General features: G+C 41.1%; 2 protein-coding genes across 26 annotated transcripts in view; one reads left to right on the top strand and one right to left on the bottom strand.

The window, feature by feature from the left end:
* LOC135097623 (ran-specific GTPase-activating protein-like) overlaps positions 1–18,803 on the top strand; it is a 40,009-nt gene extending 21,206 nt beyond the window's left edge. The window contains exons 1-9 of one of the 13 annotated variants that reach the window (XM_063999579.1): positions 9,764–9,945; positions 11,616–11,700; positions 12,699–12,859; positions 13,359–13,461; positions 13,734–14,766; positions 15,066–15,247; positions 16,640–16,864; positions 17,134–17,255; positions 18,104–18,803. In XM_063999579.1, the coding sequence (XP_063855649.1) occupies positions 11,698–11,700; positions 12,699–12,859; positions 13,359–13,461; positions 13,734–13,760 (294 nt within the window). In that variant the 5' untranslated portion in view covers positions 9,764–9,945; positions 11,616–11,697 and the 3' untranslated portion in view covers positions 13,761–14,766; positions 15,066–15,247; positions 16,640–16,864; positions 17,134–17,255; positions 18,104–18,803. Of the gene's footprint in view, positions 1–9,763; positions 9,946–11,615; positions 11,791–12,558; positions 12,865–13,358; positions 13,462–13,733; positions 14,767–15,065; positions 15,248–16,639; positions 16,865–17,133; positions 17,256–18,103 lie in introns of those variants that run through there. The other 12 variants (XM_063999574.1, XR_010265893.1, XR_010265891.1 and 9 more) reach the window with 12 other exon arrangements.
* Positions 18,725–22,335, bottom strand: part of LOC135097621 (uncharacterized) — a 98,220-nt gene continuing 94,609 nt past the window's right edge. For 12 of the 13 annotated variants that reach the window (XM_063999570.1, XM_063999561.1, XM_063999566.1 and 9 more), the window contains 2 exons: positions 21,196–21,300; positions 18,725–19,380 (listed from right to left, as the gene is read on the bottom strand). The gene's annotated coding sequence lies outside the window, so the exon portion shown is untranslated. Of the gene's footprint in view, positions 19,381–21,195; positions 21,301–21,472; positions 21,492–22,335 lie in introns of those variants that run through there. The other variant, XR_010265886.1, reaches the window with a different exon arrangement.

Raw genomic sequence — 22,335 nt, 5'->3', positions numbered from 1 at the left:
CGCACACACGCACGGCCACAAAGCGACAGGACGCCAATAACTGTGAGCACTTCCCCTCTTTTTCCCCTCCTCGTACACACTGTTCCCCTCACTTGCCTCTTATTCCTCTCTTCATCACCTATTTTCCTATCTCCCCTTTCTGTTTTCCCCCTTGTGTTAAATGTTTTGTCTTGTGTCCCTCTTCTTTTTTTACATCATTTTGAGTTTTTTTTTCCTTTCTTGTCCTTTGTGTTATTTTTTGTTTTATCTTTCTTTCTATATGTTCTCCTTCGTTTTCTTTTTTTCTTTTCACCTGTTTTTTTCAGTCTTATCTCCTTTTTTTATATTTTCCTTATTTGTGTTTTTCTTCTTTTCCTCTCCTTTGTGTTATTTTTTTCTTTCTTATCTTGTTTTTTTTTCCATTATCATCATTTGTGTTTTTTTGTTCTTTTCTTTTCCTCTTTTCTTTTTTTCTCTCTCTCTCGTATCTTCCTCTTCTGTTTTCCTCCTTTTGTGTTCATTTATTTGTCTTAGCTTGCCTTCCTATTTTCTTCCTTCGTGTTATATATTTTTTTCTATCATATTGTTTTTTTCTGTTTAACTCCTGTATTATTATTTTTTTCCGTTTTGTTTATCTTTTCAGCTTCTCCTCCTTTGCATTGATTCTTTCTATAATTTTTCCCTATTTTCCTTTTTATTTTATTTTTCTCCTTTGTGTTATTTTTTCCTGTTTCCTTCCTTTTGTGCTTTCTCCTTTGTTTAGATTTTTCTCATCTCCCTTTTTATTTTTTTATCTCTTTTGTGTTAATTCTTATTTCTTATCCTCCTTTTTAATTTTCTCCTTTATATTATTATTTTCTATATTTTTCCCTTACACCCTTTTTTCATTTTTCCCTTCTGTGTTATATTTTCCGTTTTTTTTCGCATTTCCTATTCATAGTTTTCATTATAAATTTACATTCACTATCACATTTTCCCCTCTTTTCTTTACATTCGTATTTAATTTATTCGTTTGATTATTTTTCAACTCCCACATAACACTTGTTTATTTTATTTTCTTTCCTTTATTCCCCTTTTCTTGTATATACACTATCCCCTCTAATTTATTTCCTTCAGGCTCCCCTCAATTTACTTTCCATAACTCTTGACTTCCCCTCACTATCCCTCTCCCTCTCTCCAAGGTTATATTTTCATTTATTTTCTTATTACTTCGCTCCTTACTCTGCATCTTTCCTCTCTTTTACATCTTTGTTATTTTTTTCATCCTTACAAATTTCCTTCCTGTTTCTTTATCTCTCTTTCTCTTTGCTCTGTCATTTCTTGATTTTTTTTCCTTTTCTCTTCTTTGTAAGTTATATTCTTTGTTTTTTTTTTCTACATTTATCTTTTCTCTTCACTAATATGTTTTTCCCTTCATATATTAGCTTCTTCATCCGTCTCTCTCTCTCTCTCTCTTACACTTATCACTAATATTTTCTTTTATTTTTCCATTCTATTTTTAATCATTTCCATTTTGTAATATTTCCTTTTTCCTGTTATCATCATCATCATCATCATCATCATCATCATCATCATCATCATTATTATCATCATCATCATCATCATCATCATCATCATCATCATCATCATCATCATAAATTTTCCCTCATTCATCATTCTATTCACTCCACCATCCCTATTTTTCTTCCCTTCCTTGCTATTTTCCTGTTTTCCCCTCCCTCATTTTCCCCTCACTTTCTACTTGAAGAATCACTTTTAATCCTCCTTTGACCAGAATCTTCTCCTCTTTGCCTCTCCCTTGTTTTCCTCTTTCCCTCAATATTTCCTCCTTTTTTCCCCGTTAAAATTTAATTCTCTCCTTCTTCCTCTTCTCCTTTGTCCCTTTTTCTCCGTTTTTTCCTTCTTCCCATGCTCATTAAGCCAGTCTCTCTCTCTCTCTCTCTCTCTCTCTCTCTCTCTCTCTCTCTCTCTCTCTCTCTCTCTCTCTCTCTCTCTCTCTCTCTCTCTCTCTCTCTCTCTCTCTCTCTCTCGCTCGCTCGTATCATATAATAATCCTCTTTCCTCCATTATTCCCCTTTCCCCTCCATTCTCCTCTTCCATTTTCCTCCTCTCCTCTCATTTTTGGTCTTCTTTTCATTCTCTTCACATTCCTGTTCCTCATTTCCGTCCTACTTCCTTGCTTCTCTCTTTTAATTAGATGTCTGCTTTCCTCTCTTTCAGTTTTTCCTTTTATTTAATCCATTTTTTTCTCCTACTTCCATATTTTGTTTTTCTGTCCTACTTCTTACCCTCTTCCTCTTCCTCTTTGTTTCGACTCGGCACTTCTTTCTTCTTTGCTTTCTTTCCATAAACTACTTCCCTCTCACTACTTTCCTTCTCCTTCTTCTCTTGTTCTCTTTCTTTCTTTCCTTTTCCATTCTTTCCCCCTCTTTTATCATTCCTTTATTTCTCCCTGACACTGTTCTTTCCCTCTGTCGTGTATTCTCTCCCTTCCTTCTTTCCTCTCCAGTCCTCTTGTCCTTTCCTTTCCTCTATCTGTTTCCCCCTCTTCTATTTCTCTATTATTCATTTCCATTCCTGTTCTTTCTCTCTATTCTATACTGTCTTCCTTCCTTCCTTTCTTTCCTGTCCTCTTGTCTGTCTTCCCTATCCTCTCTCTTTCCTCTCGTCTACTTCTCCTTTATTCCTTCTTGACTTAGCTCCTTTCCTCTGTCCTGCACTCTCTCCCTTCGTCTCCTGCTCCCTTCCTTCCCATCCTCTCTTTCCATTCTTCTACTTTTCCTTCATTCCTTCTCTTCCTTTCCCTCTATCCTACAGTGCTTTCCTTCCTCTTCTATTCTCTTCCCTTTCTACCTTTTCCCCTCTTATATTTCTCCCTAATTCCTTTCTTCCTCTCCTGTACGCTTGTCTTCCTTCGCTCTCCCTTCTCTTTCCCCTCTCCTGGTTCTCCCCTCCTTCATTCCCCTTTACCACACAACCATCCACACCAATACCCAATCCTCCCACCCACTTCCCCTCTATTCCACTTCCCTTCCCCTCGCTTCCACTCCACTGTAGACTAAAGGGCGCCTCCAATATTGCCCTCAGGAAGACTCAGACACAGGGACACGGGGATAGAGGGATACAGGGAAGAATACTTATTGCATATTCCTCTACCAGTTTAAAGCAACAGCCGAGGAATTTGTGGTCTTTTTTTGTCTCTCTCTCTCTCTCTCTCTCTCTCTCTCTCTCTCTCTCTCTCTCTCTCTCTCTCTCTCTCTCTCTCTCTCTCTCTCTCTCTCTCTCTCTCTCTCTCTCTCTCTTTTCAACGTTGCAATAGAAGGTCTTTCTTGAACGAGGAGGAGGATGAAGGAAAAGGAGATGAATGCAATTATTGGTCGAGTTTATAAAAGAAAAGAAAAATGCTGAGTTGATTGCAGTTAAAGTCTCGTTTTGATCCTAGTTTGATTTTCCCTCACAATTCTTCACTCCTTGTTTACTGGCGACACACACACACACACACACACACACACACACACACACACACACACACACACACACACCACCACCACCACCACCACCACCACCACCACCACCACCACCATGATCACCACACGCCTTCTGCTCTTGCTCGTTAAACACCCAACAGGAGGAGGAGGAGGAGGAGGAGGAGGAGGAGGAGGAGGAGGAGGCTATAGATGACAAAGAGGAAAGAGTAGATGATCTAGAACAGGAATGACGTAGGGAAGAAATGGAGTTGGCAGCGTGGAGGAAGAGGAGGAGGAGGAGGAGGAGGAGGAGGAGGAGGAGGAGGACGAGGAGGTAGATGAAAATGAGGAGAAAGATGAGGAGGATCCGGCTTAATGAGGAGGGAGGAGTGGGCGCCTTGGAAAGAAATGAGAAATTTTGCCTCTTGATTGCGAATGAATGAGAGAGAGAGAGAGAGAGAGAGAGAGAGAGAGAGAGAGAGAGAGAGAGAGAGAGAGAGAGAGAGAGAGTTTGGTTATTTCCATTTGTCGATTCATAACACACGGAAAATTGAGCGAATATTTGAAAAGTTGACAAGAGGAATAACATAATGTAACTAATGTGACTGTTGTTGTTGTTGTTGTTGTTGTTGTTGCTGTTGTGGTGGTGGTAGCGGGAGTAGTAGTAGTAGTGGTGATGGAGGTCATGGTGGTGGTGGTGGTGGTAGTAGTAGTGGTGATGGCGGTCATGGTGGTGGTGGTGGTGGTGGTGGTAGTAGTAGTGGTGATGGAGGTCATGGTGGTGGTGGTGGTGGTGGTGGTAGTAGTAGTAGTGGTGATGGCGGTCATGGTGATGGTGGTGGTGGTGGTGGTAGTAGTAGTGGTAATGGAGGTCATGGTGGTGGTGGTGGTGGTGGTGGTAGTAGTAGTAGTAGTGGTGATGGAGGTCATGGTGGTGGTGGTGGTGGTGGCGGTGGTAGTGTTTATATTCACACTCACTGCCTGACATCCTCCTTTGTGTGCGTGTAAACAGACCTTTTTATTCATTTATTTTCTCTCTCTCTAGCAATTAGACTCCCATGTTGCTGTGGCTTACATCTGTCAGTCAGTCAGTCAAGCAATCAATCTCAAGCACCCTGAAAGTCTAAAGCATTACTGAAAACCGTCTTGATCTTCATCGTTACATAAATGAGGAGTGATAGAAGAGAAACAGGAAGAGGACAGTAAATAAGGTTTCAAGACACCTAGCCTTTAATTTTTGACGACCGCTTTTGACTCTGGAGACTGGCACCTCAGTGGGAGGTCTCAAGACACTTCTCCAGCTTTTGATAATCCTTTTGGCCCAATCTTTTGATATCTTTTTTTTTTTTTTTTTTTTTTAAGAAACAAGCATCTAAATGGGCCTTTTTTTTTTTTTTCATAAATCATATTGCCCTTGGTCAGCACCTCTCTTCAAAAAAAGTTAAAATGATAAAGCCTAAGAAGAAGAAGAAGGGAAAGAAGACAATAAAATTAAGAGACAGTTATGAGAAAGCCGACGAAAAACAAGAGGAATAGTAAGAGAAGCACCATTCTTAACCTCCTCCTAAAAAAGGACATTTGTAAAGAGAAAGCCTAAAGGGAAGAGTCAGGAGAAAAGGCCAAAAGGAGATATTTATCAGGAAAAGGTCTATGAAGAAGAGGAAGACAAGCAGAAAAAGAAGTCATTTAGAAGAATGCCGACGAAGAAGAGGAAAAGGAAGAGGAAGGGAAGAAGACCAAAAACAAGACATTTATAAGAATAACATTTGGAAAAAAGAGGAAGGGAAAAAAACATTTTAAAAGAAAGCCAACGAAGAAGAAGAAGAAGAAGAAAAGAAAAGAAAAGAAAAGAAAAGAAAAGAAAAAGAAAAAGAAGAAGAAAAATCAAAACGAGCACATGAAAACAACAACAATAACCAACAACAGCAACGAACAAGTAGATGAAGAAGAAGAATATAAAAAAAAGAGACATTTACAAGAAAAAAAAAATACATTTACAAGCCAACGAAGCAAAAGAAAGTGGAAGAAGAAAAAACCGAATAAAAAATGTATAAGAACAAGGCCAAGGAAAAGAGGAAGAGGAAGAGAAGTAACCCAGAATACATTTACCGCCCAAAAAATAAGATAAAATAAAAAGGAAAAGAAAAAGCCAACGAAGAAAGGAAAGAGGGAGAGGAAAACAATAAGTCCAGAAAATACGAGTATTATAAGAAGTAACCCTGAGAAGAGGAGGAGGAGGAGGAGGAGAAGGAAAAAGAGAGGAGGGAATCCCAATGAACATGAACACTTTAAAACTCTCACTCGACTTGGTGATAATAAAACAATAAAAACTCAAGTCTCAATTTTCTGCGAATGAGGAGGAGGAGAAGGAGGAGAAGTAGGAGGTGGAAGAGGAGGAGGAGGAAGAGGAGAAGGAGGAGGAGGAGGAGGAGGAGGAGGAGGAGGAGGAGGAGGAGAGCGAGAACAGTGATAGCTAGGATAAACAGTGAATACTAAAACAACAAGATAGACGATGAGAAAGACAATGAAGAAAAGGAAGAAGAGGAGGAGGGATAAGAAGAAAAGATTGAAACATCCTCAAACATTTTATCATACTTGCAGATTATTTACATTGTGACTATTTAAAGTACATGAAGAAAATAAGGTGCCAATAGTCCATATAAAGCATTTTTTTATTTTATTTGGCCAAAACAACAAAAAAAAAAAAAAAAGAAAATAAGAGGAGAAAGAGGAGGGGAGGAAAATGAAAACGACGAAGATGGCAAGGATGAGGAGTGAACAGAACAAGGAGGAGAAGAGAGACGATGAGAGAAACAAGGAAGATGAGGAGGAGGAGGAATAAGAAGAAAAAAAAAGGAGGCTGAAAACGATAATAGCAACGAACAGTACAATGACAGAAAAGACAAGAAGAGACGATGAAACAGACAAAGAAGAGGAAGAGGAGGAAGAAGAAGAAGAGAACGAGGATGAAAACGATGATAAAGATGAACAATAAACAGAACAATGAAAGAAAAGACAAGGAGACGATGAAAGAGACAAGGAGGAAGAAAAGGAGGAGGAGGAGGAGGAGGAGGAGGAGGAGGAGGAGGAAGACAGGAAGAAAGAGAGGAATCGCTGCTCTCTCACAGGTCGTTTGGCAAATTGATTGAGGCTGGAAATCGTGATATGATCTTTCTCCCTATCCTCTGTCTTCCTCCTCTCCCTCTCCTTCCTCTCCTTCCTTCCTTTCTCCCTCCATTTCTTCTTCTCCATGGAACAGAGACCACCACCATCACCATCTTTACCTCATTCCCATCTTCCTCTATCTCCCTTTTCTCGTTACCTGCCTTCTTTTCTCCCTTCTCTCTCTCTCTCTCTCTCTCTCTCTCTCTCTCTCTCTCTCTCTCTCTCTCTCTCTCTCTCTCTCTCTCTCTCTCTCTCTCTTCGTCTCCCTTTCTCGCCTTACCGCGTGATACGTCTCTTTGAGCGTATATGTCCCTTCTCGACGTTCCTTTTTGCTTGGGTCAAAATAGGAGGAGAAGAAGGAGGAGGAGGAGGAGGATGCATTTAGTCCTGTTTCTGAGGGTATGTCTGCGGAAAGTCTTCTCCAGTAGTAGTAGTAGTAATAGTGGTAGTAGTAGTAGTAGTAGAAGTAGTAGTAGTAGTAGTAGTAGTAGTGGTGGTGGTGGCAGTGGTGGCAGTGATAGTGGTGGTGGCGGTGGTAGTGGTAGCGGTGGTGGCGGTGGTGTTGGTGGCGATGGTGGTTTAAGGTTTTTATAAGGTTTAGTACAAATATGAAAATTCATAAGGCATATTCTGCCGAGCCGAAGCTCCCTGGCAGAAAGGCAATGAAGTTCGGGTGATTCACTCAGCACTGACTGGCAACACACAAATAATATAATTATAATTATAATATAATTATAGAAGTAATAATCAGTAAATTTGACAATATTTTTATAATAAAAGAGCAAACTAGTAACAAAGAAAATACATAAACATAAATACCTTGAACTTTCTTTTGCTATTATATGCTAAAGAACCATTTTTAAATTATAGTTGTAGAAAGTAGTGGCAGGTAGAATCAAATCATTATTTGGTGGCGGTGGTGATGGCAGTAGTAGTCGTAGTGGTGGTGGTGGTGATGGTGGTGGTGGTGGTGGTGGTGGTAGTGGAGGGTGGTGGCAATAATGATGTATGTTGCAGAAGGGCTGTGTTTCCTTGAGTGAGTACGAGTCTCTTGCAGTATCAGTAGTAGTAGTAGTAGTAGTAGTAGTAGTAGTAGTAGTAGTAGTGGTAGTAGTAGTAGTAGTAGTAGTAGTAGTAGTAGTAGTAGTAGGAGTCGTAGTAGTAACAGTAGAAGTAGTAATAGTGGTAGCAGTGATGGTGGTGGTGGAGGGTGGTGGCAATAATGATAATGTGTGGTGAAGAAGGGTTGTGTTTCCTTGAGGGAGTGAGTACGAGTGTCCTGCAGTACCAGTAGTAGTAGTAGTAGTAGTAGTAGTAGTAGTAGTAGTAGTAGTAGTAGTAGTAGTAGCAGCAGCAGCAGCAGCAGCAGCAGCAGCAGCAGCAGCAGCAGCAGCTGCTGCAGCAGCAGCAGCAGCAGCAGCAGCAGTAGTAGTAGTAGTAGTAGTAGTAGTAGTAGTAGTAGTAGTAGTAGTAGTAGTAGTAGTAGTAGCAGCAGCAGCAGCAGCAGCAGCAGCAGCAGCAGCAGCAGCAGCAGCAGCAGCAGCAGCAGCAGCAGCAGCAGTAGTAGTAGTAGTAGTAGTAGTAGTAGTAGTAGTAGTAGTAGGTGGTGGTGGTGGTGGTAGTGGTGGTGGTGGTGGTAGTGGTGGTGGTGACAATAATGATAATGCGTGGTGTAGTAGGAGTGTTTCTCTGAGAGAGCATGAAGAATGGAACAATTGGACGGAAGAGAAGAGAAGAGAAGAGAAGAAAAGAGAAAAGAAGAGAAGAGAAGAGAAGAGAAGAGAAGAGAAAGAGAAGAGAAGAGAAGAGAAGAGAGGGAGTATGAATCATTGCTGACAGAAAAGAAACATCAATAACAGGAAGACAGTGTAGTATGACTCTCTCTCTCTCTCTCTCTCTCTCTCTCTCTCTCTCTCTCTCTCTCTCTCTCTCTCTCTCTCTCTCAGACACTGTCTTGTGATATATTATTCTTTTCATTGAATTATTTTTTGTTCATGTATTTCCAGAAAGAGTAATGTAGATAGATAATGACAACAAGAGAGACAGAGAGAGAGAGAGAGAGAGAGAGAGAGAGAGAGAGAGAGAGAGAGAGAGAGAGAGAGAGAGAGAGAGAGTGTGTGTGTGTGTGTGTGTGTGTGTCTACTTAATACAGGAGTTGGTGAAGGCAGGAACAGACTCATATCCACGAAAAAGAACTCTGAGCTCTTTCCATAGGGGACGGCCGGCTGTCTCCAGAGACCAGCAGCAGACTGCACAGTACACACACACACACACACACACACACAAACACTCGCTGTACAAGTGTGTTTTCTAAGCGTCGCTTTCTTGAATGTGAGTGAGGCACGCCTCTTCCTGTGGCACTTACAGAGAGCCTAACTGCTAAACGAGTGGCCAGTGGCGGTGCGTGTGTGTGTTTGTGCAGGAGGAGTACTCACCTGGAGACGCAACACTCCTTTCCTGACGCGGCAACACACGCACAGGGCGGTCACTGAATGATTACAGGTACAGCGTACAAAAAATTTACAACACCACTTTCGGGCACAACACAGGCAACACTAAACAAAGGAAAACATGTCTTATTTTTTATTCTGGAAGCAGAGAGAGAGAGAGAGAGAGAGAGAGAGAGAGAGAGAGAGAGAGAGAGAGAGAGAGAGAGATAAAGCGAGAGGAAGGGGTAGAAGAGAGAGAGAAAGAGAGAGCTAGATAAAGCGAGAGGAAGGGAGAGAGAGAGAGAGAGAGAGAGAGAGAGAGAGAGAGAGAGAGAGAGAGAGAGAGAGAGCGGAAAAAAGATAATCACTTGTTTGTCTGCCTCTCTCTCTCTCTCTCTCTCTCTCTCTCTCTCTCTCTCTCTCTCTCTCTCTCTCTCTCTCTCTCCTCCACACCTAACTACTACTACTACTACTTTTTTTTTTTTTTATGTCGGAGGGACACTGGCCAAGGGCAACAAAAATCCAATAAAAAAAATGCCCACTGAAATGCCAGTCCCATAAAAGGGTCAAAGCAGTAGTCAAAAATTGATGAATAAGTGTCTTGAAACTACTACTACTACTACTACTATTAACGCTGCTGCTGCTACTACTACTACTACTACTACTACTACTACTACTGCTACTATTACCTACTATTATCTTTATTCTCCATCAGATTTGCATCAACAACCACCACCACCACCACCACCACCACCAGCACGGCAGTAAAAGCAGGAGTAGTGAATGGTCACACGTATGTGGTGACTTCTTGGACTATCAGGCTGCCCTTGTAGTGTGTTGGACTATCGGTCAACAAGGAGACCTGAAAGTTACGTGGTACAACTATTTTGGTGATAGTAGTGGCTGTAAGTAGTAGTAGTAGTTGTAGTAATAGTATTAGTAATAGTAATTATGCGTGTAATGTCAATATGGTCCATTTTGTAAACGTAATTGCAAAGATTCTCGACTTTGTTTCTTAAAGGCGTGACTTAATTAGAGAAAACGTATATATTTTAAGGGACACTAGACTGTACTTCATTATTCCTGTTTATTGCTATTATACGAGTTTTTTTTATAGTTTCACTTGTATATACTATTTAAATTTACTATTCTGTGATGTTTAATACTACTAATTATTATGTTTAAGTGAGAGAAGTCAGAGAAAGAGCTATATTTATAATTTTTACGTGTAAGTAAATTTGTAGGATGCTCGACCTTATGTTTCTTAAATAAGTGATTATTAATTAGAGAAAACGTATGTCTTTTAAGGGAGGATTTAGTATGTCTTCTATATATGTGTGTCTTCATCATCACCATCATCTTATTCTTGTTCTTGTTCTTGTTCTTGTTCTTGTTCTTGTTGTGGTTGTTATTGTTGTTGTTGTTGTTGTTGTTGTTGTTGTTGTTGTTGTTGTTGTTGTTGTTGTTGTTGTTGTTGTTGTTGTTGTTGTTGTTGTTCTTCTTCTTCTTATTATTATTATTATTATCACACACACACACACACACACACACACACATTGGGAAGCGCGGCAAGGATGAGAGCAAGTAAGTATGATGTGTTGAGAGAAGTGTGGAAGAGTGTGGCTGTGCCATGTATAATGTATGGTATGGATGTGATTGCATGGAATGAAAGTGAAATTGAGAAGTTAGAAGTGGGCCAGAATAGAGTAGCAAGGATGGCACTGAGTGCACCGAGGTGCACAGCAGTTGAAGCCTTGAGAGGTGACATGGGATGGAGCACCTTCAGAGAAAGACTGACAAAAGCCACACTTAGGTACAAGATTAGGCTTGAGAAAATGGATGACTCAAGAATAGCAAGGAAGGTGTACCTGTGGATTGAAAGTGGAAGCAAATGGTGGAAGAGGTGCATGAGAATGACAGACAGGATTGGCTTATAAGTTGTGTAGGCGATGAGAATGGCTGGGAGGAATCAAAATGAGATTGAATGGGTGGTAACAAGAGGCAGAGTGGGAGCTGACTGGGATGTGAGAAAATGGAAGAATGAGATAGACAAAGAAGTGAAATGTGTGGGACTGAATGAATGGAAGAATGAGACGGAAAGAAAGAAGACCCTGGAATGGTACAAGGAGAAAGGGGCCCCGAGGTATGAAAGGTAGTATGATGGAAGCCTGGGCGGTGATCTTCTCTTCCGAGCGAGGGCACAGTGTATGAATGTGAATGCAAGGAGTTACGAGTACAGGTGGTCTGAGTCCCGCAGCAAAGTGTGCCGGATGTGTGACATGTGGAGAGGATGAGACGGTGGAACATGTGGTGGTGGAATGTGTGAAGTATGCCAGAGACAGGAATGAGATGATGCAAGTGATACTGACTGAGTTAGGGCATGATAGGAATGAAAGAGTGGAGAAGACAGGAAAGGAGTGGATGGTGTTGTTGCTGGGACTGTGTAGAGAGACGAATGAAAGGATGACTGAGGCGGGTGAAACAGTTTCTGGAGAGAATGTGGCGTGCCAGATGTACGAACAGTTACTGTAGATGATGCTGTTTGTTATTTTGTTTTTTTTCCCCATTTCTACAGGAGTTGCCGATCCAAAGGCCTGGCTTAAGAGTGATCCCGAGCTACCTGTACCATCAAGATCAAGATCGAGCGTCCATATCAGATGGTGAGTCTGCGTACAAAATTGCATCGGAGGGATTGATAGAGGCAGCCACAATTATCCATCATCATCGGCGACACCATGGCTCTTGAGAAGGTAACATGGCTACCATTCTACACTCACATCATCTGGCTATCAACACACACGAGAATGGCGGCGGTGCGGAGGTGTAAATAGGGAAAATAGGCGTATATATGAGGGGCGGGTGGCGGGGATCCTATGGCGGAAAATCGAGGGATGATCGAGGGTGATGCCCCACCATTATTAATTACTCCTTTATTTAGCGATGTACAACACACACACCTGCCCGCCAGTAAGAAGCAGGTGTGGGCGGCCATCTTGAGCGCTAAGGGACGAGGGGACAAGGGGAAATAAGGGAAATATGGCCTCAAAATGCCTCCTTATTTTATTTGTATTTTCGATTTTTTTTATTTTTTTTATTTATGGAATTGTGTGTGTGTGTGTGTGTGTGTGTGTGTGTGTGTGTGTGTGTGTGTGTGTGTGTGTGTGTGTGTGTGAGGGAAGGGAGGACGGGAAGTGGGGGAGTTCTTGTGTTCGTTAAGGATAAAAAAAAAAAAAAAGTTTTAACGTAAATATTTTCCTTATTTTTCTCTTAATTTTCTTGTGTTTGTTGTTTGTTTTGTTTGTTTGTTTTGTTGGTTCGTTATGTGTGTGTGTGTGTGTGTGTGTGTGTGTGTGTGTGTGTGTGTGTGTGTGTGTGTCAGAATATATCGTTTTTATTTTTTTAATTTTTTTCAGTTTTTCTTGTCTCAACTGAATATTTGTTTGTTTGTTTATTTGTTTGTTTGTATATCCATGTATGTTTGTCCTCTTCTTCCTCATCCTCCTCTTTCTTTCATCTAGACCTCCTCTTCTCTCTTCCCATCTCTTCCTCCTCCTAGCCCAACCAAGCCTAATTCTCTCTCTCTCTCTCTCTCTCTCTCTCTCTCTCTCTCTCTCTCTCTCTCTCTCTCTCTCTCTCTCTCTCTCTCTCTCTCAGACAGACAGACCTCGATGACAGCGTGGTGAGCGAGGAGGGGGAGTCAACCAGCAGAGTAGGGGAGCATGACCCCTACTTTGAACCAGTGGTGACCTTGCTGGAGGTCTTCGTGGTTAGTGATGATGACCAGGAGGAGGAAATGATAAGACTGAGTTTCGAGGTCAGGTCAGGTTGGTAATGGTGTTTTTATTATTATTATTATTATTATTATTATTATTATTATTATTATTATTATTATTATTATTATTATTATTATTTTTGTGAGCTTTTTATTGTATAGGTTTATTATTTTATTGAGAAAAGTTGTTGGTAGTTTTGCTGTTTCTTGTTGTTAGGTGAAGTGAGGTCAGGTCAAGTACTGATGGTAATTTTTCTGTTTTATCATTGTTAGGTCAGGTCAGGTTTTCTTATTGCAGGTAAATAGTTCTTCTTCTTCTTCTTCTTCTTCTTCTTTTCTTCTTCTTCTTCTTCTTCTTCTTCTTCTTCTTCTTCTTCTTCTTCTTCTTATTATTATTTTCTCCATCTATGTTTTCTTTCTTACCCCCTCCTCCTCCTCCTCCTCCTCCTCCTCCTCTCCTTGTTCTTCACATAACCTCTCCATTTTATTAACCTAACCTAACATGCAGACAGTGCCAGCCTAATGTAACCTCCCCCACACTTGCAGGCAGTACAAGCTGTTTCATTATCACACCTCTGAGTCGCCCCCACAGTGGAAGGAACGGGGCATGGAGGCCATTAAGATTCTGAGGAACAAGCAGAAGAAGGCTGTAAGTGGTTGGGTTAGGTTTATGTGTGTGTGTGTGTGTGTGTGTGTGTGTGTGTGTGTGTGTGTGTGTGTGTGTGTGTGTGTGTGTGTGTGTTGACTGGGCTGCCTCATGTGGGATTACCAGCCTGATATGGTGACAGACAGACAAGCAGACAGATAGACAGATAGATTATTATCACTATATTATTACCAGTCATTAATTCAAATAGATAGATTATTATTATTGTTATTATTATTTTATCACCAGCCATTAATTCTCTCCTTATTTTTCAGGTGGAGTTTGTTCAGCGGCAGAATTAATGCCAGTGGCTGAGTTCAGATCCTCCAAGACACACACACACACAGCAGCCCCTCCACCTCCCCCTCAGCCCTCCACAGCCCCTGACACAGCTTCTAACACAGGCCCTTCACAGAACACCACATACCTCACACATACGAGTACATAAGAACATAAGAACATAAGAAATAAGGGAAGCTGCAAGAAGCGATCAGGCTTACACGTGGCAGTCCCTGTATGAAATATACCTACCTATTTCCATCTGTTATCCCCATCCATAAACTTGTCTAATCTTCTCTTAAAGCTCTCTAGTGTCCTAGCACTAACTACATGATTACTGAGTCCGTTCCACTCATCTACCACTCTATTTGGGAACAAATTTTTTCCTATCCTTCCTAAACCTAAATTTTTCAAGCTTGTACCCGTTATTTCTTGTTCTCCCCTGGTTGCTGATCCTAAGAATTTTGCCTACATCCCCCTTGTTATAACCCTTATACCACTCAAAGACTTCTATCAGGTCCCCTCTTAACCTACATATCTCCAAAGAATGTAAATTTAACAGCTTCAACCTCGCCTCATAAGGAATACTCCTCATCCCCTGTATCCTTTTAGTCATTCTCCTCTGTACTGATTCTAATAGACCTATATCTTTCCTGTAATGTGGGGACCAGAACTGCACAGCGTAGTCTAGATGAGGTCTGACCAGCACCAAGTATAACTTTAATATTACTTCCGGCCTTCTACTTTTAACACTCCTAAAAATCACACACACCACAGGAGCCTCACAAACAGTCTCACAGCCTTCACAAGCAGCCCCACACTCCACCACAGACACACCAGACCCACAGCCCTTCACCTCACCCACTTCCCAGCCCCCCACAGCCCCCCAGCCACCACAAATGAAGTCAAAGGAAGGGACTGTGGCTTCACCCAGCCAGCCAGGACAGCCTACAGAGAGGGGGTAGTCCCAGTCAAGTCACAAAATATAGGCTTGGTTCTTCCTACAGTTTGAAGTCAATGATTGGACAGGTTCTCTTTGTTTACTTGTTATTGTTCTCTCTCTCTCTCTCTCTCTCTCTCTCTCTCTCTCTCTCTCTCTCTCTCTCTCTCTCTCTCTCTCTCTCTCTCTCTCTCTCTCTCTCTCTCTCTCTCTCTCTCTCTCTGCCCTTCACTATTGTTTGGTAATAACTGCAGTAACAGCAGTAGTCATAGTTATTATTGTATGTCTTTTTAGCACTCAAGAACAGTGTAGCAGTAGTAGTAGTAGTAGTAGTTGGCAGGAATTAAGTACAGTATTAAATATATTCTGATCCTGATTTGTGTTCCAGGCCAGACAGCTTAGTGGCAGAGCTGCAGGTGGCCCTCGTCAGCTTCCTGGTGGCACAGGTGTAGGACGGCTGGGAGCAGTGGAGGTGCCTGATGGGGCAGCTGTACCGGGCAGAGGGGCTGCTGCTGCTGCTGGGGAGAGCCACACTTGTATGCTAAGCTTCTCTCAGTCCTTCTCTAACAGGTTAATGAGGTTGTTGTTGTCGTCGTTGTTGATGTATTTTTTATGTTTTTCTCTATATAAAATTGCTCTCTCTCTCTCTCTCTCTCTCTCTCTCTCTCTCTCTCTCTCTCTCTCTCTCTCTCTCTCTCTCTCTCTCTCTCTCTCTCTCTCTCTCTCTCTCTCTCTCTCTCTCTCTCTCTCTCTCTCTCTCTCTCTCTCTCTCTCAAGTTAGCTTAGTGGTAGTGGTAGTAATAACAGTAGGAGTAGTAGCATTAGTAGTAGTAGGAACACCACACACTTAACACTCCCAACTCTCCCTTCCAGACCCTAGTAGTAGCAGCAGTAGTAGTAGTATTAACACTAACCACTCATTATTTCTCTACTGGTGATCTTCTCTGGCTTTCCTTACTGAGTCTTGGTCATCCTCTTTTAGAGATTTTGGTGAAACTTTTGCTGTTGCCTTGGACATATCAAAAGCTTTTGATAGAGTCTGGCACAAAGCTTTGATTTCCAAACTACCCTCCTACGGCTTCTATCCTTCTCTCTGTAACTTCATCTCAAGTTTCCTTTCTGACCATTCTATTGATGCTGTGGTAGACGGTCACTATTCTTCTCCTAAATCTATTAACAGTGGTGTTCCTCAGGGTTCTGTCCTGTCACCCACTTTTCCTATTATTCATCAGTGACTTTCTAAAACCAAACTTGTTGTCCTATCCACTCCTATACTGATGATACCACCCCGCACTTATCCATGTCTTTTCATAGACATCCAACCCTTCAGGAAGTAAACAGTTCACGCAGGGAAGCCACAGAACACCTCACTTCTGATCTCTCAAAAATTTCTGACTGGGGCAGACCAAACTAGTTATTGTTTGCTGTCTAAAAAAATCAATTCTTCCATCTATCAACTCGACACAACCTTCCAGACAACTATCCCCTCTTCTTCAATGACACTCAGCTGTCCCCCTCTTCTACACTGCCACACTCCCCTGCCTGTTTTCCCTTGGTACAAGCTTCTCATGTGATGGCTCACCCATAATTTTCCTCACATAATGAGTCCTGGCAAGCTTAACAGTGAAGAAAAGTGTTGTGATGGTATTTGTTCAAGAAGGGATCAGTAATTGTGAGACAGGAAGGAAGATGGCAAATTCAGAAGCAGCCGTCACCCGGGTGGTGGACGGAGGCCGCTCACCCCCAGTCATCCTGCAGCTCACAGGTCTCTTCTGACCAGGAGAAAGATGGCGTGGCAATTAAGTGTTCACCGTGCATGTGTTCCATCAACTTATTATTCCTGTATCTGTCTTCCTTTTTTGCCCTTAGCCTTTCTCTCAGGAGTGGCAGCTGTGCCCAGCACTAGTGTAGCCCTGGCCAACTGTGTCACGGCTGTCTTTGATCTCCCTGTCTTCCTTCCAGCCCCACAGTTACTGACCTTGACTCAAACACCATCACGGCACTCTCTTCCCTGTTAAACTTGCCGGGATCCATTGTAATGTAAGGGGTATTGAATGTGAGCGATGAAACGAGAAGGTAGTGGCAAGGGGGAAAAAAGTACAGGGGAGCGCAGGAGAGACACCTCTCTCCACTGTGCCTGACAGTCTCTCAGTGATTGAAAGACTGAGCATAACATCTTCAGGGCACGTGAGTTGTCATGTATGACAATTTGGCACTTTTTCCATGTCTTCTTATTTGAGTAGACATATCATATCTTGTCATAATGAAAAGTCTAGTTTATCATGTATGTGGAGACCTTCAAGTTACAATACACCCCACTGCTTTAAGAGTTAAATGTACATGTCAATGTTTTCTGTCGTGCCTTCTTTGCTGTGTAATGTTGTGGTGAAACGGTTAAATTCTGGACCGAGTTGTGAGTCATGCAGCAGGAGTATAGATGTGTGTCTTCCCCACAGGTGGTAACACGGAGAGGAAGTGGAAGAAACCTTGGGACGCTCCCATAACTCAGGAGCAAGAAATACACCTTACTGGAAACCTTGTGACTGACAGGTGGCGGTGACTGCAGGAACCAATTCAGGTGACCACTGTGTTTTGTTGCTACACTTGAGAATCCTCTATCCTAAATTTAAAAATCTAAGTTTTTAATTGTCATGTCTTGTCATGTTTTTGTCCCACCAAAAAATTGATTACTAGAGCTTGATTTACTGCCATGGGAGGTATCAGAAATTGGCAAGTTGTCATTAAAAAAAAACTGGGGAAATCTAAAATATGCACCACTTTCATTCACTCCCAACAATTTTGGATAAGGAATCCTCAACTGTATGTAATCAGAGTATTGTTGAGAGTCATGGTGTGTGTATGAATCCTTATGTATGTATGTGCAGGATAAGAGGGAGGTGGTTAATAAGATTAGTAAATGCATGGAGGAGAGGCGTGCTCTTACCAAGATTAGAAGAGCAGTAAGTGTGAAAATAGTGGTACAGGATTGCAAGAGAGGCAGTGTGTGGGCTGGGTAAGTGCACATGTGGTGCTTTTGTTAAGAGTGACCGGGATGGATGAGTGTTACCGGTGTGGTGTGTTGTGGAGAGTTACTGAAGAGGGTTAGAAGGAATGGTCTGCAGTGATCAGTGTGAAATAAGAGGAGAGGATGCGTTGCTTGAGTTTTTCTTGCGAGATGTGCACGTGAAAGGTGTTTAGTGAAAAATAAGGTTTTTTGGGGAATTTATGGATATAGAAAGATAAATAGATATGAATTGTGGGGTGTTTCAGGATTGTTTGGGCCAGGTGATGGGCTGTTCAAGGGAGTGAAAAGTTTGTGAAAAGTAAAATGCCGGCATTTGAGTTATAGAATTAGTGTGTATGTGTGATATAAGTTCATGTCTTAGTAACTTTCCATCTTCCCCAAGTTGCATTACTCTTTTGCAGATGTCTGTCTTGTGTTGGCGAACGTCCTGTCTGCAGTCAGGCCAGTAGTGCCATGTCGCAGGGCGTGACATCAGGTGAAGAGCCAAATGGAGAGTGTCTGCAGCCAGTACTGGGTGTGCTGATGCTGTACACAAGTGTCGAGCCAGGTGCCACAGCACATGACTCCACCAGTGTAGTGTCTCTAGTCCAGGATGCACTGCTGTGTACGACTTGTATGTCTTTATAAATTTGTGACTATTCTTATTATATATGTGAAATAAATATATAGTTAGCTAACAGTGTGGTATAATAGTGTAAAAATAAATATTTGATAATTCATGCATGCCCCAAAGGTAAAAAAAAAAAAAAACAGGATTGTGCCCTCTAAACTTTTAAGATACCACTTGCACATAGAAGCCCCGTCCCAGCGACTCCAGTGTCGGCTGGGATGGGGCTTCTATGTGCAAATGGTATCTTAAACTTAGTTTAGTAGCCAATCCTGGCTTTTTTTTTTTTTTTTTTTTTTTTTTTTTTTTTTTTTTTTTTTTTTTTTTTTTTTTTTTTTTACCTTGAGGGCATGACCTGTACTCCCAGAAAGACTATTTGCCAAAGATATTATTGACATGGCATAAATAACTATCATTATGTTCAAGATGGTATACTGAATGTTTATTGTTTTAATGTGAATGTTAAGTGAATAAATACACAACAATAATATAAACATGGCACTTTTTTTCCTTATTACTGAAGTGCTGGAATGTACAAAACTTATCCCAAGCCTGAATGAAGGTGGTGGTGGTGGTTGTTGAGTACAGAAGAGAGGGACTTGCTACATTCTTCCTTCCCAGACTGGAGTGGACTGGAGAACTCTTGCAGCAGGGCCTGGGAGCAACAACACTTGCCAATTCTTGTGTCCTTGCGTCAACTTGAGTGAGGAGCAACCTCTTCTTTGTGAAACTGCCTGCAGCTCTCGTGCCTCCACAAGTGTTGAAGGTTGCCTGTCGGTCCCGCCATGACTTGAAGGGAATTTTACGTGTTCTTCCTGCTTGAAATTCTTGACACACTCTTCTTACTGCAACTTGACTCTTCCCTGATTGCTTTGTCCCAACGATACTTAATACCTCTTGTGGGGCTTGAAGGTGGTGACGCTCTGCCTCTTTTCCTGGTGAAGCTTGACTCCCTGATTGCAATGGAGTACATTGGGCCTGGCGTGACAACACTGTTTAATAACCAGGTGCTGGTAGAGATTCCTGTGGGCTGTTCATGGGATGATGAAGTGGAAGCTGCACACTTCACACCTACAAGGAAAACAGACCATTAGTTCCTAGATACATGAAGCTTGTTGTATGTGTTGTGATTCCTTGTAATGTGTTTGATAACTGATTCCCTACAAAACTAAGACTACACAAGATATATGATGGGAAAATGGAGGAAGCCTGACAAGCACTGCATGGTATGGGAACTGTGCTGAGATTTAATATGAAATATGGCTAAATTCCATACTGTCATATTCAAGAAACAAAAATTGAAAGAAAGGAAAGCACCGGGTAGAGAAAATCTGAAAAGTATGGCAGTATAACGTTTGAAGCTGAGAAATGCGCGTTTGATAAATACGTCCCTATTATAATTTAAAGGCAAAAATTTGAAGGATGATGCAGAGTAGAAGAAAACACCAGATAGAAGAAATTTGCATGGCATCACAGATATTTCAATGGCATGACAGTTAATACACAAGTTTGAAAGATGAACCTGATTAAATATTTCTGTATCTCTGCGCTCATGAAGAACACAAATAAAAAACTTACAATTTGAAAAGAAGAGTCATTTTAAACTTTGATCCGTACCTTTTAAGTTTATTAATTTTATTCATAGTCAGTTTATGGTTCCAGAGAAACAACAATTTCAAATCTAGCCTATCTTTTTGAAACCCACTGTATAATGAACACGTCATATAAGGGAAAGAATTTTGTAGCCAAATACATGAGGAAATATTATACAAGAAAATATTTATCAGATGAATAACAAATTAGGAAAAGAACTATTTGAAATAGGCCAACTTTGAGGTGAACTGGATAAAAAAAAAAAAAATAAAAAATAAAAAATAAATAAATAAGTAGTTTAATAGAACAAAGCAGTATTAGAAAAGTCTAATGCAAATTTAGAATGGAAATGTGTGTGTGTGTGTTTGAGAAGGTGTTATGTCTTTTTGAGTGCATGACCATTGTTTTGGCTGCCTGACTAGGTTTTTGAGTGTCACCAGATTTTTGAGTGCATCACCAGTATTTTGAGTGCATCACCAGTATTTTGAGTGCCACCAGTTTTCTTGTGCCACCAGTTTTTTTTTTTTTTTTTTTTGAGTGTCATCAGTATTTTCTGCATGAGAGTGCGTGGGTGTGCATACAGCGTTATTAAAGGTAGGTAAGTAGGTAGGTGTGTGTGTGTGTGTGTGTGTGTGTGTGTGTGTGTGTGTGTGTGTGTGTGTGTGATAATGAATAAAGGAAAATAATGACCAATCGTAGTTAACAAGCCAATTGCTACTCAGCACAGTGAATAAGCAGAGGGACCACAAAATAGCAGCCACGGACACACCAATCCAACATGATTGTACGTGCTTATATAATATAATCTCAAATTCACTTCCTTAATTATCACCTCAGTAAGCTTAATCAGACGTCAATCACCTGGACAAACAAGCAACCAACTTACCATCTGGTCAGCATACTTCTCTCACCTGACAAGTTAAATCACTTTACCTGCAGTCTAATCACCCTTGCAGCTTATTCCCTCGCAAAATGCTAAACTTCTATAACTTCCCATCTGATCAGCATATTCATCTCTCCCCTGATAAGCTTAACTACTTAAGTGTTGTAATCACCATCTGTTCAACCTAATCACACCTACCAACCTCACCTGGTCAACCTATATCAGCTCAAGCTAATCACATTACCTAACGTGGCTTACCTAATCCCCATACCTGGACAAACCTAACCCAATCACACCTATCCATTCTAATCCTCAAGTCTTCAACCTAATCATTCACAATCTCACGGGTTACACATTAATTCCACGCACTGAGTAATAATTTAACATTCTTTTCATTACCAAACTCTTACCTTCACTCCTTCACCGCCTCCTTCAGCCTTCCGCCACGAGACCACCGCACCTCGACCTCTCTCTCTCGCTGCGAGTCGTGGAAGGGACCGAGCAGGGCCGCCAGGCTGGAGGAAAACGAGACAATGATCCCTATTCTGAAACACTTCTGCGCCGCACCTCCACTAAACTAATAAGACTCTAAATGAAATTGCACAGGTTTTCAAAGATGTTTTCATGGTTCTAGTGACAGATTAACACGATTTTTGTATTATTTACAGAAGAAACGCATTTGAGAACCCGGCTAATCATCTCTGTGGCATTCGAAAAAAGAAAAAAATGGTGAGACAACAAATGAAGCGTTTCAGAATACGTAGCTATACTCGTAATATAAGTTCTTTTTCTATCGCTGGTATTAATTTGTGTGCGTTCGTATGATTGCTGGCTTGTATAAGTAAAGTTATGGATTGTTTTGAGAGTTTTGTTAAAAATATCGATGTTTTTTTAAGTTTGTAATTAACGAGTGTGAATGATTGTAAGTCTCTCTCTCTCTCTCTCTCTCTCTCTCTCTCTCTCTCTCTCTCTCTGACTAAATATTATTCGCATGTAAGATGAACTCCCAAAATATAAGAGTACGATAAGTAAATTGATTCGGAATTAAAAGAAGTTTCTGAGAGATTATGAATGAGTGCCAGACCCGTGAACGAGACGACACAATGATTACTGGATTAATATACGTACTACACAGTTTCCTTAATAGATCAAAAGACGAAAAAGAAAAAAAAAAAAAAAACGTTATTAAGAAAGGTCATTTGATCTTAGAAAACTTATTATACTGATCAACTGATGATGATAATAACAGTGAAGGAAGGAAAATAGGAGGAGGAGGAGGAGAAAGTGCAGGTAATAATATAGGAAAAACGAGATAGTAAATAGTCATAGGAAGTGAAGGTAGTTGTAATAGTAGTAGTAGTAGTAGTAGTAGTAGTAGTAGTGGTGCTGGTGGTGGTGATGTGATGGTGGTGGTGGTGATGGTAGTAGTAGTGGTGGTGGTAGTAGTATTAGTATTAGTAGTAGTAGTAGTTGCCTTTGCTCTCACCACGACTGTTTTTTGAGGCTACAGAGATGATTAGCTCGGTTTTCAGGCATTTTTCCTGGCTTTT

The sequence above is a fragment of the Scylla paramamosain genome, unplaced genomic scaffold (assembly GCF_035594125.1).
Source record: "Scylla paramamosain isolate STU-SP2022 unplaced genomic scaffold, ASM3559412v1 Contig26, whole genome shotgun sequence".
NCBI lineage: Eukaryota > Metazoa > Arthropoda > Malacostraca > Decapoda > Portunidae > Scylla > Scylla paramamosain.
The sequence above is the reverse complement of the archived record's forward strand: the minus strand, read 5'-3'. Positions and strand labels throughout refer to the sequence as shown.